This window comes from Oncorhynchus mykiss, chromosome 3 (genome assembly GCF_057628025.1).
Source record: "Oncorhynchus mykiss isolate SJ-2025 chromosome 3, ASM5762802v1, whole genome shotgun sequence".
NCBI classification, from domain to species: Eukaryota; Metazoa; Chordata; class Actinopteri; order Salmoniformes; family Salmonidae; genus Oncorhynchus; species Oncorhynchus mykiss.
This window is the reverse complement of record NC_143024.1, coordinates 54,573,468-54,588,194: the sequence shown is the minus strand read 5'-3', so window position 1 is coordinate 54,588,194 and position 14,727 is coordinate 54,573,468. Positions and strand designations below refer to the sequence as shown.

Below are 14,727 nucleotides of genomic sequence, written 5' to 3'. Positions count from 1 at the left end.
TCTCGGCCACATTATGTTGTGCATGAGGGAGTCTTAACCAGCTGCGACTGGCTGTCACCCAGGCCGCCTTGTGGTAATTTCAGTGCATTAATGCAACAGATGGTCTGTTTTTTTCGTTCTATGACACTCAACAAAGGTCCTCTCTAAGAGCCAATCCAGATGGATGGTAGTTACGTACAATCCAATTACATTTAACTGTGATGCTGGCTAATGATTCCTCGCTAATTAGCGCATGATACCATGGTTGCCACCAGAGAGAATGGGCTTCACCCAAACAGAGAGGAATCATGGTGGATAAAGCTTAGGGAAAATGTGGCACTTTTGAGACCAATTGAGACTGTGATTTAGTGACAGTGTGTCAAATCAAGTGCATTTATGATATTGTACAGTTGGTGACAAAGCGATAGCTAATGAACTACTGTTCAAGCAATATTGAATACGTATCTATTTCAACTGTAATACAACTGTACACTTCATGTAGTATGCTGGCTAACACAATGTTTGAATATTTAATGTATAAATAATTAAAGTACAGTAATGACAACTCTGTCATTTTGCATTCTCACACTGCATTCTTTCACATGCACCTCCTGGCACAGACAAACACAGCTCAGAACCACATATATTGAAATCAAACCATCAAAGTCCTTGTCTCCTTGTCATGCTGGCATGATTTTCTACCTAATAGCCAGTAGACTTCTTTAGCAACAGAAAATAAAATACTGGTTCCTCTTTAGCAATCCAGAGAAACAGGTGGGCTGCTAACTGACAACTTCACTGATAATTGGGTGTCTTCATTCAGTATGTGTTTTAATTATACAGTCAGAGACAACAATTCAGGGTGTCAGTTTCAAATTGTGACAAACCTGTGACAAACAGCTCTCGAAATAAATAACAACAACGATGGAAGTAGCTCTTACTTTCCTGTCACACAAACAGGATTAACTAATAAAGGCAAAAGCACGATACAGATCGCAGACGTTATTGATGAGTGTTTTTGAAGGAAAAACTTAACAAGGCCCTCTGTGACACTTCCTTGCATGGGAAGGCAGCATCAGAGAGGTTGACCATTGATTTCCCTCAAAAAGCCCTTGGCACTACCTAAGGATCCTGTCCTGGTCTGATCTCCTTTCAATTTGCCTGAAAGAATGAAAAGACACTGAACAAGGACTGACAAGCTAACACCTACAAAGTTCAGTGGCTACAAATAACTGAAGATGCACAAATGGAACAGTATGAACATCTAAACTATTTTAAGGTCAACTGTATTTAATCAATATCTTAAAGTCGCCCAGAAGTCCTTCGGGTGTCCTCGTGTGTAAATATTAATGAGAAGGAATTTTGTAGTATTCATGGCATGATGTTTACAGTTCATCCACATTCAATGAGTTCAGTAAGTTCAATGCACAGCAGCATAGTTCAAAGTATTAGTCTTAACACCTGTTAAACTGTGTACAAGGCCAATAAACTTTATTCGATTTATCAACTTGGTGGTTGAACACAAAAAAAATCAACACAATCAACACAGTTTTTTTTGTCAAATTTAAACGCAGATTTTAACACACAGGTTTCAAGGTTTGCTAGGGGTTGATAAGGTGCTTGGCCAGAAAAGTTAGAAAATCACTTTGGTAAAGACCAAAGATCTTTATAAGACCATTTATTAATTCAGAGGAGACAAGATAAATGAGACACATTGGCTTAGTTGGCAGAGTATAGAAATGTCACTGGTGATTAAACCACAAAGCAATATGAATTATATTTTTTGCACTACAGGGTAAAGGACAGATCAAAATTTACTGGAAGAGGGGTGGTCCAAAATAGGGGTGAGTTGTCAAACTTTTTATGCTTTGGGGAGGGTTGTGTGGGTTTTGGGGGGGCACAGGGGAGGATAGTGCGTTTTTGTCCCTGGTTTACATTAGCTCTTCTGATCGTATTATCCCTATTAACAATTGCTTGACTTACTTTTGACATCACCCTAACAAAGTTTAGAGACATTTGTGAAGGTTTGGTATGGTGTGGCTATTATTAAGCTTTAGCTACTGCAGGCTAAATGTGATATATGATATGAAGGCAGTGCGCCCCGGCACTCCAACTGACTCTGACAGTTGAATTTAAGTTCAAGAAGACTGTTTAAGGTCCACCAGAGTTACCCTTATAATACTACAATATAATGCCTATCTTTATACAAAATATTCAGATCGAAAAAGAACGAAACACCCTCCTTCTGTACATTTATATCTGTATAGGAGACGCAGAAGCCATCTGACGTAATGAAATGCATGCCGGTGTCGTAGCATGTCACCGGCATATCTCTACCGATCTGTAGTTAGGCCTAACCATCTCTTCCTTTTCATAAGCTATGTACAAGTATTCAGACCCTTTGAATTTTTCCCTACTTTGTTACATTACAGCCTTATTCTAAAATGCATTAAATTGTTTTTTTCTTCTTCTCATCAATCTACACACAATACCCCATAATGACAAAGCAAACACAGGTTTCTAGATGTTTTAGCAAATGTAAAAAAAAATATAAAAATGAAATATCATATTTACATAAGTATTCAGACCCTTTGCTCAGTACTTTGTTGAAGCACTTTTGGCAGCGATTACAGCCTCTCGTCTTCTTGGGTATGATGCTACAAGCTTGGCACACCTGCATTTGCGGAGTTTCTCATATTCTTTTGTGCAGATCCTCTCAAGCTCAGTCAGGTTAGATGGGGAGCGTCGCAGCACAGCTATGTTCAGGTCTCTCCAGAGATGTTCGATCGGGTTCAAGTCTGGGCTCTGGCTGGGCAACTTAAGGACATTCAGAGACTTGACACGAAGCCACTCCTGCGCTGTCTTGGCTGTGTGCTCAGGGTCATTGTCCTGTTGGAAGTTGAACCTTCGCCCCAGTCTGAGGTCCTGAGCGATCTGGAGCAGGTTTTCATCAAGGATCTCTCTGTACTTTGCTCCGTTCATCTTTCCCTCGATCCTGACTAATTTCCCAGTCCCTGCTACTGAAAAACATCCCCACAGCATGATGCTGCCACCATCATGCTTCACCATAGGGATGGTGCCAGGTTTCCTCCAGACGTGATGTTTGGCATTCAGGCCATAGAGTTCAATCTTGGTTTCATCAGACCAGAGAATCTTGTTCATCATGGTCTGAGAGTCCTTTAAGTGCCTTTTGACAAACTCCAAGCGGGCTGTCATGTACCTTTAACTGAGGAGTGGCTTCCGTCATGCCACTCTACCATGATGGCCTGATTGGTGTAGTGCTGCAGAGATGGCTGTCCTTCTGGAAGTTTCTCCCATCTCCATGGAGGAACTCTGGAGCTCTGTCAGGTCCTTGGTTACCACCCTGACCAAGGCCCTTCTCCCCCGATTGCTCAGTTTGGCCAGCTGGCCAGCTCTAGGAAGCGTTTTAGTGGTTCCAAACGTCTTCCATTTAAGAATGATGGAGGCCACTGTGTTCTTGTGGACCTTCAATGCTGCATACGTTTTTTGGTACCATTCCCAAATCTGTGCCTCGACACAATCCTGTCTCAGAGCACAACGGACAATTCCTTCGACCTCATGGCTTGGTTTTTGCTCTGACATGCAGTGTCAAGTGTGGGACCTTTTATAGACAGGTGTGTGCCTTTCCAAATCATTTCCAGTCAATTTAATTTACCACAGGTGGACTCCAATAAAGTTGTAGAAACATCTCAAGGATGATCAATTGAAACAGGATGAACCTGAGCTCAATTTAGAGTAAAAAACAACAACTTGTTTTTGCTTTGTCATTATGGGGTATTGTGTGTAGATTGACAAGATATTATTGTTTTTTAAAACCATTTTAGAATAAGGCCGTAACGTAACAAAATGTGGAAAAATTCAATGGGTCTGAATTCTTTACGAATGCACTGTATGTATGTGTATATATATATATATATATATATATATATATATATATATATATATATATATATATATATATACTTTTAGCCATGTCGTGTATGTACAGTTGAAGTCGGAAGTTTACATACACTTTGGTTGGAGTCATTAAAAACTCGTTTTTCAACCACCACAAATTTCTTGTTAACAAACTATAGTTTTGGAAAGTCGGTTAGGACATCAACTTTGTGCATGACACAAGTAATTTTTCCAACAATTGATTACAGACAGATTATTTCACTTATAATTCACTGTATCACAATTCCAGTGGGTCAGAAGTTTACATACACTAAGTTGGCGGTGCTTTTAAACAGCTTGGAAAATTCCAGAAAATTATGTCATGGCTTTAGAAGCTTCTGATAGGCTAATTGACATCATTTGAGTCAATTGGAGGTGTACCTGTGGATGTATTTCAAGGCCTACCCTCAAACTCAGTGCCTCTTTGCTTGACATCATGGGAAAATCAAAAGAAATCAGCCAAGACCACAGAAAAATAATTGTAGAGCTCCACAAGTCTGGTTCATCCTTGGGAGCAATTTCCAAATGCCTGAAGGTACAACGTTCATCTGTACAAACAATAGTACGCAAGTATAAACACCATGGGACCACACAGCCGTCATACCGCTCAGTAAGGAGACGTGTCCTGTCTCCTGCTACACATCGAAACACAGAGCTGTGCCAAGCAGGAGCAGTGTACTCCGGGGTGGGCCGGTGTAGCTGGTGCAAATGGTCATCAGGTCTTCCTGTATCACATGGAACCTATTAAAGTAGTGAAGGAGAAAAGGTTTACTGTTGCTCTTTTTTACCATAGTAGCAACCTGCTCACCCCATTGTAAGTCCTTCTCTACCATTACCACTAAAATCTTCATACTATCACATACTTTGAGATGCTGGCCCTCGATCCGGAGAGTGCACGGGACAGGTGGATTTCTTGTGAAGGTCACTTTGCATTTGACAGTTTGCATTTGACACCTATTGTCGAAATCCTGGGCTGCACTTTCTATGACCGCAAGGAAGATGAGAGGGCCAAGAAGAGTTCCTCGAGCCACGCCATCAGCTCCTGCCAGCCTGAGAGGCTGTCTTGGTAGCGTATCAGTTTTTGTGCGGCCGGTCACACAAAACTGCAGAGCTATGTTGTGAGGGCAGGTCTGACACCCAGTGAGATTAGGTGTTCAATGGTTATGGTATAGTCAATTTTGTCAAAGGCCTTGGAGAAGTCAATGGTGATGAGGTTGGTTATGGTGGATGTGATGTCTGATTGCTTGTAAAAACAGTCCAGAAGGCTAACACGTGTGTGGGTTTTCTTTTTTAAGATGAGAAATCTGGTTTGACTAAAATGTCTGTTTTGCATGACAGATGGCTTCCTGAACTTTGTTCCTGTAGAATCTGGAAAGAGTTGAATTCTTTCCACACCATATTCCTTTTGACGAGGAGTGATCATGTTCTTGATATCAGCTGTCATCCAGTGTCTGTCAGTAGGGTGCCAAAATTATTATAATAATACTAATATTCAAACCATAATGTAAAATATGCTGATTTCAAAGCTTATTGTCACCAAAAACTGTATTAATTCACTTAATCGTCTCTCCCTCCCATCCAAAGATACTTCCCCCTTTTGTCTGTGTCACATCTTCTCCCCAGACCCTCACCGAACTCAACTCAACTGTGTGGGCATGTGCCTGGTCATGAATGACGTCATTACTGGGTTAAAGAGACACACACTTTATAAAAGAAGAGATTGCTACTTCTATGCAAATGTTCTTGATCAGTAGAATAAAATAATTCCCAAATGGAAGGGAAACCAAATGTCATCTGTATCCCCAGGAAAACAGTGAATGCATGCACAGATTCCTATTGAATATGCATTCACCTGTATTGTGAATAGGCTTAGGCTATATCTTGATTTACCCAGTTTATGAATAGAGATTTACCATTCAAATACATCATTACCATTATGTTGATATGTAGTTAGATTGGTAAAAACAAAGTCAAATTAATTGCATGATTGTATAATTGATTCATTAATGCATACATGGCTGTCTCTGGAAAATGTTTACATCAAATGTGAAATGTAATGTTTGAATTTAAAAAACGGTCAACGATTGAGTTTATCTGTCTGGATCAACCCACTGGGGATAGACATCAATTGGTTCAATGTCATTTCATTGAAATGACGTGGAAACAATGTTGATTCAACCAGTGTGTGCCAAGCGGGAAGTGTCATTCTGTGACTTAGCTAATACGCCTTTTTTGCCGTGGCATATATGAGGACATTTTGGTATAGTATCGTGAGTACTAAACGTTTGGTTATAGAAGTCAAAATTCCATGTGGTAAATTAGTAAATAGAAAAAGAAGGAGAGTTCCAAACCTCTCTGCCAATAACTGCACATTTTCAGTTTTTGGGGAGGGCCCCACCCAAACAACTCCCAGAAAATCATAGCACAATTCGTGCTTGAGAAATTGCTCTTTGTTAAGAAGCTATTTTTGTTTATTTTTTTATCATTTGAATTGGCAACATGTGTAGAATTACAGAAAATGAACTAATACTTACATTTTCTCTCCACCATCAAGAGGGGGCCACTGAAATGTTTTGCCTGCGAGGTGGGGGGACCTAACCAAATCTCGATTAGGGCCCCCAAAAGGTGGCATGTTTTTATGAGCTTGGGTCCCAGGAAAACACTGAATTTCACATTTGCGTCCCAGGCTGAAAAAGGAGGACCCCTGCCCTATGTGAAGGCTTCATTAGGGGCGAGACCAATGCTAGAAGGTTAACCATCTGCTCATTTTTTATTCACTGGAAATGGTGTTACTTATTCATGTCTATTGAACTTATTTCAAGGTTTTCAAATGGTTGAGGGAGGTCACTTGACAGGTGAATGTAACAGAGCTGCAGGATAGACCATCAAATTGTTCACACAGGCCCTTTTAAAAAAGATTTTGAAAGTGAAAATCACCCAACCAATCCTCCACTCCAAACAATTGTTACTTTACACATGTTATTACACTGAACAAAAAAGATAAACGCAAAACGCAATTGGTCCCATGTTTCAGGAGCTGAAATAAAATATCCCCAAAATTGTCACATTTTCTCTCAAATTTTGGCCTCAAATTTGCTTACATCCTGTCAGTGAGCATTTCTCCTTTGCCAAGATATTCCATCCACCTGACAGGTGTGGCATATCAAGAAGCTGATTAAACAGCATGATCATTACACAGGTGCACCTTGTGATGGGGACAATCAAAAGCCACTTCAAAATGTGCAGTTTTGTCACACAACACAATGCCACAGATGTCTTAAGTTTTGAGTGAGTGTGCAATTGGCATGCTGATTGCAAGAATGTCTACCAGAGAATTTTATGTTAATTTCTCTAAAATAAACCTTGTTTTAGAGAATTTGGCAGTATGTTCAACTGGCCTCATAACTGCAGACCACGTGTAACCACACAAAACCAAGACCTCCACATCCGGCTTCTTCACCTGTTGGATCGCCTGAGACCAGCCACAAAGCTGATAAAACTGTGGGTTTGCACAACGAAATAATGTCTTCACAAACTGTCAGAAACCCGTCTCAGGGAAGCTCACCTCATTGTCCTCACCAGGGTCTTGACCTGACTGCAGTTCGGTGTCGTAACCAACTTCAGTAGGCAAATGCTCACCTTCGATGGCCACTGGCACACTGGAGAAGTGTGCCCTTCACGGAAGAATCCCTGCATATGGCAGATGGCAGACTGCGTGTATGGCGTTGTGTGGGCGAGTGGTTTGCTGATGTCAACATTGTGAACAGAGGGCCCCATGGTGGCAGTGGTGTTATGGTATGGGCAGGCATAAGCTATGGACAACGAACACAATTACATTCAATTTTAGTTTGAATGCACAGAGATACCGTGATGAGATCCTGAGGCCCATTGTAGTGCCATTCATCCGCCGCCATCACCTCATGTTTCAGCATGATAATGCACGACCCCATGTCGCAAGGATCTGTACACAGTTCTTGGTAGGTGAAAATGTCCCTGTTTTTCCATGGCCTGCATACTCACCAGACATGTCACCCATTTGGCATGTTTGGGACATGGTGCTGTGCATTATCCAGCAACTTTGCACAGCCATTGAAGAGGAGTGGGACAACATTACACAGGCCACAATAAACAGCCTGAGCAACTCTATGCGAAGGAGAGGTGTCATGCTGCAAGAGGCAAATGGTGGTCACACCAGATACTGACTGGCTTTCTGATCCACGTCCCTACCTTTTTTGTAAGATATCTGTGACCAACAGATGCATATCTGTATTCCCAGTCATGTGAAATCAATAGATTAGGGCCTAATGAATTTCATTAAATTGACGGATTTCCTCATGAACTGTAACTCAGTAGAATCTTTGAAATTGTTGCATGTTGCGTTTATTTTTTGGTTCAGTGAAGTATAAGGATTGTTTTCCTTTGTTTGACTAAATGCATTTTTGACATGCTAATTTTACAGTTGGCTTTGGCAGACCTATTTAACTAGTAAATGATTCAAATATCCAAATGTTTAACCATAGGTCAGCATATTGTCCTTAAATGTTCAAATTGCTAAAATATACTGAGTGACTTTTAGACCTCGACTCACTTGGAAGTTACTGCTTAGACTCACGCAGAGTTGAAACACTTAATTTTAGCATGCTTGGCTGTCACTTTGATCCTATCTAAATAATCCTTAATGAGAGAAAGACCGAACACGCTGTGCTTCAGTATTTCTCTGTGAAGTTAAATGCATAAAAGGAAACGTTAACTCTGAGTGAGGGGGTGTCACGTACAGTGAAAATAGTGTTTGCTCTCAACCTTGCTCTTTCAACTGCGATTCCATCCCTTTCACTTCGGTTCATAGGTTAAAATGACATGACAGAAAAGAGGTTAGGGGGCTAGGAAGGAAATCTGCTAGCATTACCAGTGCTTGAGCAATATAAAAAGGTTGAAAGATTTTAACGTATTCAGGACCAGGTTTGAAGCATAGAATTTGTAATTAGAATACTCATTTCATAGGATCTCTATCGTTTGAAGGTCACTGCATAGGGGTCAAAGCAGAGGGTAAAATGGTCCTTGACTGATGGAGAGTGCACTTGTGTAGATCTGGATAGGATTTTAGCAGTGGTGGGCCGTCAGGGCCAGCAAGGCCTTCTCTGCTGGCCTAAACATCATCAGAATATAATTGTAAAATATATATATTTTCCCACAAATATGTATTAAATTATTCCCCAGAGTAAGAGTACTCTTCATTTCATAGCTTTCCTCTTGGTTGCACTGCTTCCAGCCCCAGGTTGAGATTTGGAGGGCTGGTCTTTATGTTAGATCTTTTATCCAATCATATTCAGCCATCATGAGTTGCCAGGGTTCTAAAATCTGCCCTCAGGACTTCAGAATCAACAGTGCGGGCGCTTGTAGCTTGAAGTGAATGGAAATGAAAATTCTGTGTCAACCAATCAGCTTTAGAGTTGGCTATTGTACGCCTGCTGGCTGGCTCCGTGTTACACAGGAGAGGCAGGTCCTATGGGCAGGTCTATGCAGAACTTCAGAACTAGGAAACTGAATTTGATAAACAAATTCATTTGCGTACTACTAAGCTGTTTTTTCAACCCACAATGGCGGAAGGAGGAGAAGATATCGATTTGGTCGAGGATACAATTTAACGCCATTGTCAAGACAAACTTTTCAAGAAAAGTTAGACATTGTAAGGAGAGGTCGCCCGACGCCGACGCTACAAAGCCTGTCACAGGTGGGAAAGGGGTTCGTTCGCCACTTTCAAAGTTCCAACTACGAGCGCTATCAATGGCTCACAGGCTCCGAGAAGCACTGTAAATTGTACTGCTGGGAATGCCTATTATTTGCAAGTGATGGATTTGGTGTTTGGAGCCACACTGGCTTTGCAAACTTGAGTTGTCTAACCAAGGCAGTAACGAGACACCAAAGTACGGCTGGGCACTTACAAGCAATGGTGCTTTTGAAAACTTTTGGGGACACCCGAGTGGATCTACAGCTCAACGAACAAGCGCTCAGGGCAACGGAGCCGCACAATGAAAAGGTGAAGAAAAATAGGGAAATATTTAAAAGACTCATTGATTGTGTCATGTTTTTGGGTGACGCCTGGTTATACTGCGTTTCTGTCTAAATGTATAGTGTCTAGAGCCATGGCATCATAATGATGGTAATAAGAGGTTGATTAATTCGAGTGGGACTGTGTAGGACCTCACTGAAGGCCCAGGCCTCAGGCCCAAGGCACGCCACTGGATTTTAGAGTGGAGTTACTACCATAAAACACCTACCCTATTCTTACAAATCTACATGAAGTTGCTATGGGTAGGAGCAAGGGGTTCATTTTCGACGTGGCCCATCTATCAAGTACAATACAAATAGTTTTGTTAATACCCTTACCGATAAAGTGATCTTCACTGGGGCTCTTCAAAGCAACTCTGTTGTCATTATCAGTCCTGAGGTTCATCCTCTGTATCTTTGTCTGTTTGTGGAAGCAAGAAGAAAACATAATTATACATGTACAGAATAGGGGACTAAATTGGGATATGTGAATTGTCTGTACTTGTGATTACATGTTTTATATTGAATTTGTGGTGGCAATCTATCATCACGGTTTGAATCTATGTTCATAAAGTGGTATGAATATATTCCTTAAAAGGCATAAAAGGTCCCCAATCCTCTATGTTAAGACATGATTTCAGTTCTTTGTAAAGCACAATCTCACTAAAGTTTCTGAACCAGCAAGAAGACCATTTAGCCAGTTGGCAACTTGACAGATTTGACTTATTTTCACCCCTGGTAAATGTATTTGAACAGAGTAGGTCTTAAGGTTGGTGGAAAATCTCTGATAGGTCTATAACAAACTCGAATTCAATTGCCATTTTAGCTGTCAAGACTATCTGACAATTTATCCATGCAACAGGTAAATAATATGTATCTGAATTAAATCAGGACAATGATGGACTTTCACTGAAAATATTTCAAAGTAATGTTCATTCTAATGATCACTCTATTATCAAGACTGCTTGTGAATGTTTGTACAAATCGAAATAGATTTTCCTCAGTATCTACATTGGACAAAAATATAAACACAACATGGAACAATTTCAAAGATTTTACTGAGTCAATTGAAATAAATTGATTTAGGCCATAATCTATTTTGCCTCATGTAGTGCGACACATCTCCTTCACATAGAGTTGATCAGGCTGTTGATTTTGGCCTATGGAATGTTGTTCCAGTGTTCTTCAATTGCTGTATATTGTCAGGAACTGGAACACTCTTTTGTACACGTTGATCCAGAGCATCCTAAACAGGCTTAACGGGTGACATGTCTGGTGAGTATGCAGGCCATGGAAGAACTGGGACATTTTCAGCTTGAAGAATTGTGTACTGATCCTTTTATTTTACCTTTATTTAACTAGGCAAGTCAGTTAAGAACAGATTCTTATTTTCAATGACGGCCTAGGAACAGTGGGCAAACTGCCTGTTCAGGGGCAGAACGACAGATTTGTATCTCCAGTGTCTCAGCCATGTTTGTGATCATGTGTGAATGTGTTGGAGTGATCCATACCACAGGAGATCAAATCAAATGTTATTTGTCACATGCTTACATACAAGCCCTTAACCAACAATGCAGTTTTAAGAATAATTAGATTTCAGAAAAATATTTACTAAATAATTAAATAACAATAACGAGGCAATATACAGGGGGTACCGGTACCGAGTCAATTTGTGGGTGTACAGTTTTAGTCGAGGTTATTGAGGTAATATGTACATGTAGGTAGGGGTAAAGTGACTATGCATATATAATAAACAGCAAGTAGCAGCAGTATTAAAAAAGGGGGTGATGGGTCAATGCAATTAGTCAGGACAGCCATTTGATTAGCTAATCAGCAGTCTTATGACTTGGGGGTAGAAGCTGTTAAGAAGAATTTTGGATGTGGACTTGGCGCTCCGGTACTGTTTGCAGTGCGGTGTCAGAGACAACAGTGTATGACTAGGGTGGCTGGAGTCTTTGGCAATTTTTATGGACTTTATCTGACAAAGCATGGTATACGTATTGGATGGCAGGAAGCTTGGCCCCAGTGATGTACTGGGCAGTACGCATTACACTCTGTAGTGCCTTAAGGTCAGAGGCCGAGCAGTTGCCATACCAGGCGGTGATGCAACCAGTCAGAATGCTCTCGATGGTGGAGCTGTAGAACCTTTTGAGGATCTGAGGACCCATGACAAATATTTTCAGTCTCCTGAGGGGGAATAGGCGTTTTCGTACACTTCCTTACTGTCTTGGTGTGTTTGCACCATGTTAGTTTGTTGGTGATGTGGACACCAAGGAACTTGAAGCTCTCAACCTGCTCCACTACAGCCCCGTCAATGAGAATGGGGGAGTGCTCGGCCCTCCTTTTCCTGTAGTCCACAATCATCTCCTTTGTCTTGATCACATTGAGGGAGAGGTTGTTGTCCTGGCACCACACTGTCAGGTCTCTGACCTCCTCCCTATGGGCTGTCTCATCTTTGTCGGTGATCAAACCTACCACCATGTGCTGTTGGCAAACTTAATGATGGTGTTGGAGTCATGCTTGGCCATGCAATCATGGTTGAACAGGGAGTAGAGGAGGGGACTAAGCACACACCCCGAAGGGACCAACATGTTGAGGATCAGCATAGAAGTAATTTAGCTTGTCTGGTAGGCTTGTGTCAGTTGGCAGCTAGCGGCTGGGCTTCCCTTTGTAGTCCGTAATAGTTTGCAAGCCCTGCCACATCTGACGAGCCTTTGTAGTGGGATTCAAGCTTAGTACTGTACTGACACTTTGCCTGTTTGATGGTTCATCTGAGGGCATAACAGGATTTCTTATAAGCGTCCAGGTTAGAGTCCTGCTCCTTGAAAGCGGCAGCTCTACCCTTTAGCTCAGTGCGGATGTTGCCTGTTGCCTGTAATCCATGGCTTCTGGTTGAGGTATGTACAGGACTGTGGGGTCACTGTGGGGACAATGTCATAGACTTATTGATGAAGCTGGTGACTGATGTGGTATACTCCTCAATGCCATCGGATGAGCCCTGGAACATATTCCAATCTGTTCAAGCAAATCAGTCCTGTAGCTTAGCATCTGTTTCATCTGACCACGTCTGTATTGAACGAGTCACTGGTACTTCTTGCTTTAGTTTTTGCTTGTAAGCAGGAATCAGGAGGATAGAATTATGGTCACATTTGCCAAATGAGGGGCGAGGGAGAGCTTTGTGTGTGGAGTAAAGGTGGTCTAGTTGCACATGTAACATGCTGGTAGAAATGAGGTAAAACAGATGTACTTTTCCCTGCATTAAAGTCCCTGGCCATTAGGAGCTCCGCTTCTGGATGAGCATTTTCTTGTTTACTTATGGCCTTATACAGCTCGTTGAGTGCGATCTTAGTGCCAGCATCAGTTTGTGGTGGTAAATAAACAGCTATGAAAAATATAGGTGAAAACTTTCTTGGTAAATAGTGTGGTCTACAGCTTATCATGAGATTCTCTACCTCAGGTGAGCAAAACCTTGAGACTTCCTTAATATTTAATTTTGCACACCAGCTGTTATTGACAAATAGACAGACAGCCACCCCTTGTTTTACCGGAGGCAGCTGTTCTATCTTGCCGACGCACGGAAAAACCAGCCAACTGTCGTTATCCATGCTGTCGAAACATAAGATATTACAGCTTTTAATGTCCTGTTGGTAAGATAGTCTTGAACGGAGCTCATCCAGTTTATTCTCCAATGATTGCACGTTGGCCAATCGGACGGATGGTAGAGGCGGATTACCCACTCGCCGACAAATTCTCACAAGGCACCTGGACCTGCGTCCCCTGTATCACCGTCTTTTCTTCAATGCAAATGACGGGATTTTGGCCTGTCCAGTATCTGGAATAAATCCTTCGCTTCCGACTCATTAAAGAAAAAATCTTTGTCCAGTTCGAGGTGAGCAATCGCTGTTCTGATATCCAGAAGCTCTTTTCAGTCATCAGAGACGGTGGCAGAAACATTATGTACAAAATAAGTTACAAACAATGCGAAAAAACACACAAAATAGCATGATTGGTTAGGAGCCCGAAAAAACGGCAGCCATCTCCTCCAGCGCCATTCTTCTTTAATTAGGTAGACAGCTGGCGCCTTAATTTGGGAGGACGGGCTCCTGGTAATGGCTGGAGCAGAATAGGTGGAATGGTATCAAACACATCATTCCAGCGATTATTATGAGCCGTCCTCCCCTCAGCGACCTACACTGATCCATACTAAACATATGAAGGGTTTGTTCCGGTTATCTATGCTTCTTTGGTGTTTATTTATTTGTAAGTGTCTTTGTTACAATTTTCTCTCTCTATTCACCTTCTCTCCATTCTTGTCTTTCTTGTCTCTCACCCTAACTCCATATCCATCTTATCTGCCACATTTATTCCTGGGTCCTTTATATTCTTCTCATGTTTTTCTTTCTTTCTTTCTTTCTTTCTTTCTTTCTTTCTTTCTTTCTTTCTTTCTTTCTTTCTTTCTTTCTGTCACCCACCCCTTTTCCCTTTGTATTAATCTCACATCTCTGTTTTTCCCATAGATGGGACCTTGCTAGGTCAGTTTTGATCATACAGTATGTCTTTCTTAGCTCCACTTCCTTCCTGTACAGATTATGGTATTACACAGAAATACTTCCTTTCAGAAAGTGTGTCTTCTAGTGCTAGTGAAGAGGTAGTAATACAAGTCTTCCAGAAAAACAGACAGGTAGAAATGGACTGGCACTGTTAAATGTATAATTCACTTATCTGACTTGAGGTCCATGCAAA

At 41.4% G+C, this 14,727-nt stretch overlaps 1 protein-coding gene and 1 long non-coding RNA gene across 4 annotated transcripts in view; one reads left to right on the top strand and one right to left on the bottom strand.

The window, feature by feature from the left end:
• LOC149984610 (uncharacterized) overlaps nucleotides 1-14,727 on the top strand; it is a 755,830-nt gene that overhangs the window by 325,257 nt on the left and 415,846 nt on the right. The window lies entirely within an intron of this gene.
• Nucleotides 1-14,727, bottom strand: part of LOC110519980 (nck-associated protein 5) — a 132,027-nt gene that overhangs the window by 22,235 nt on the left and 95,065 nt on the right. For all 3 annotated transcript variants that reach the window (XM_021596914.3, XM_090229554.1, XM_036974128.2), the window contains one exon: nucleotides 10,324-10,405. In XM_021596914.3, the coding sequence (XP_021452589.3) occupies nucleotides 10,324-10,405 (82 nt within the window). The remainder of the gene's footprint in view (nucleotides 1-10,323; nucleotides 10,406-14,727) is intronic.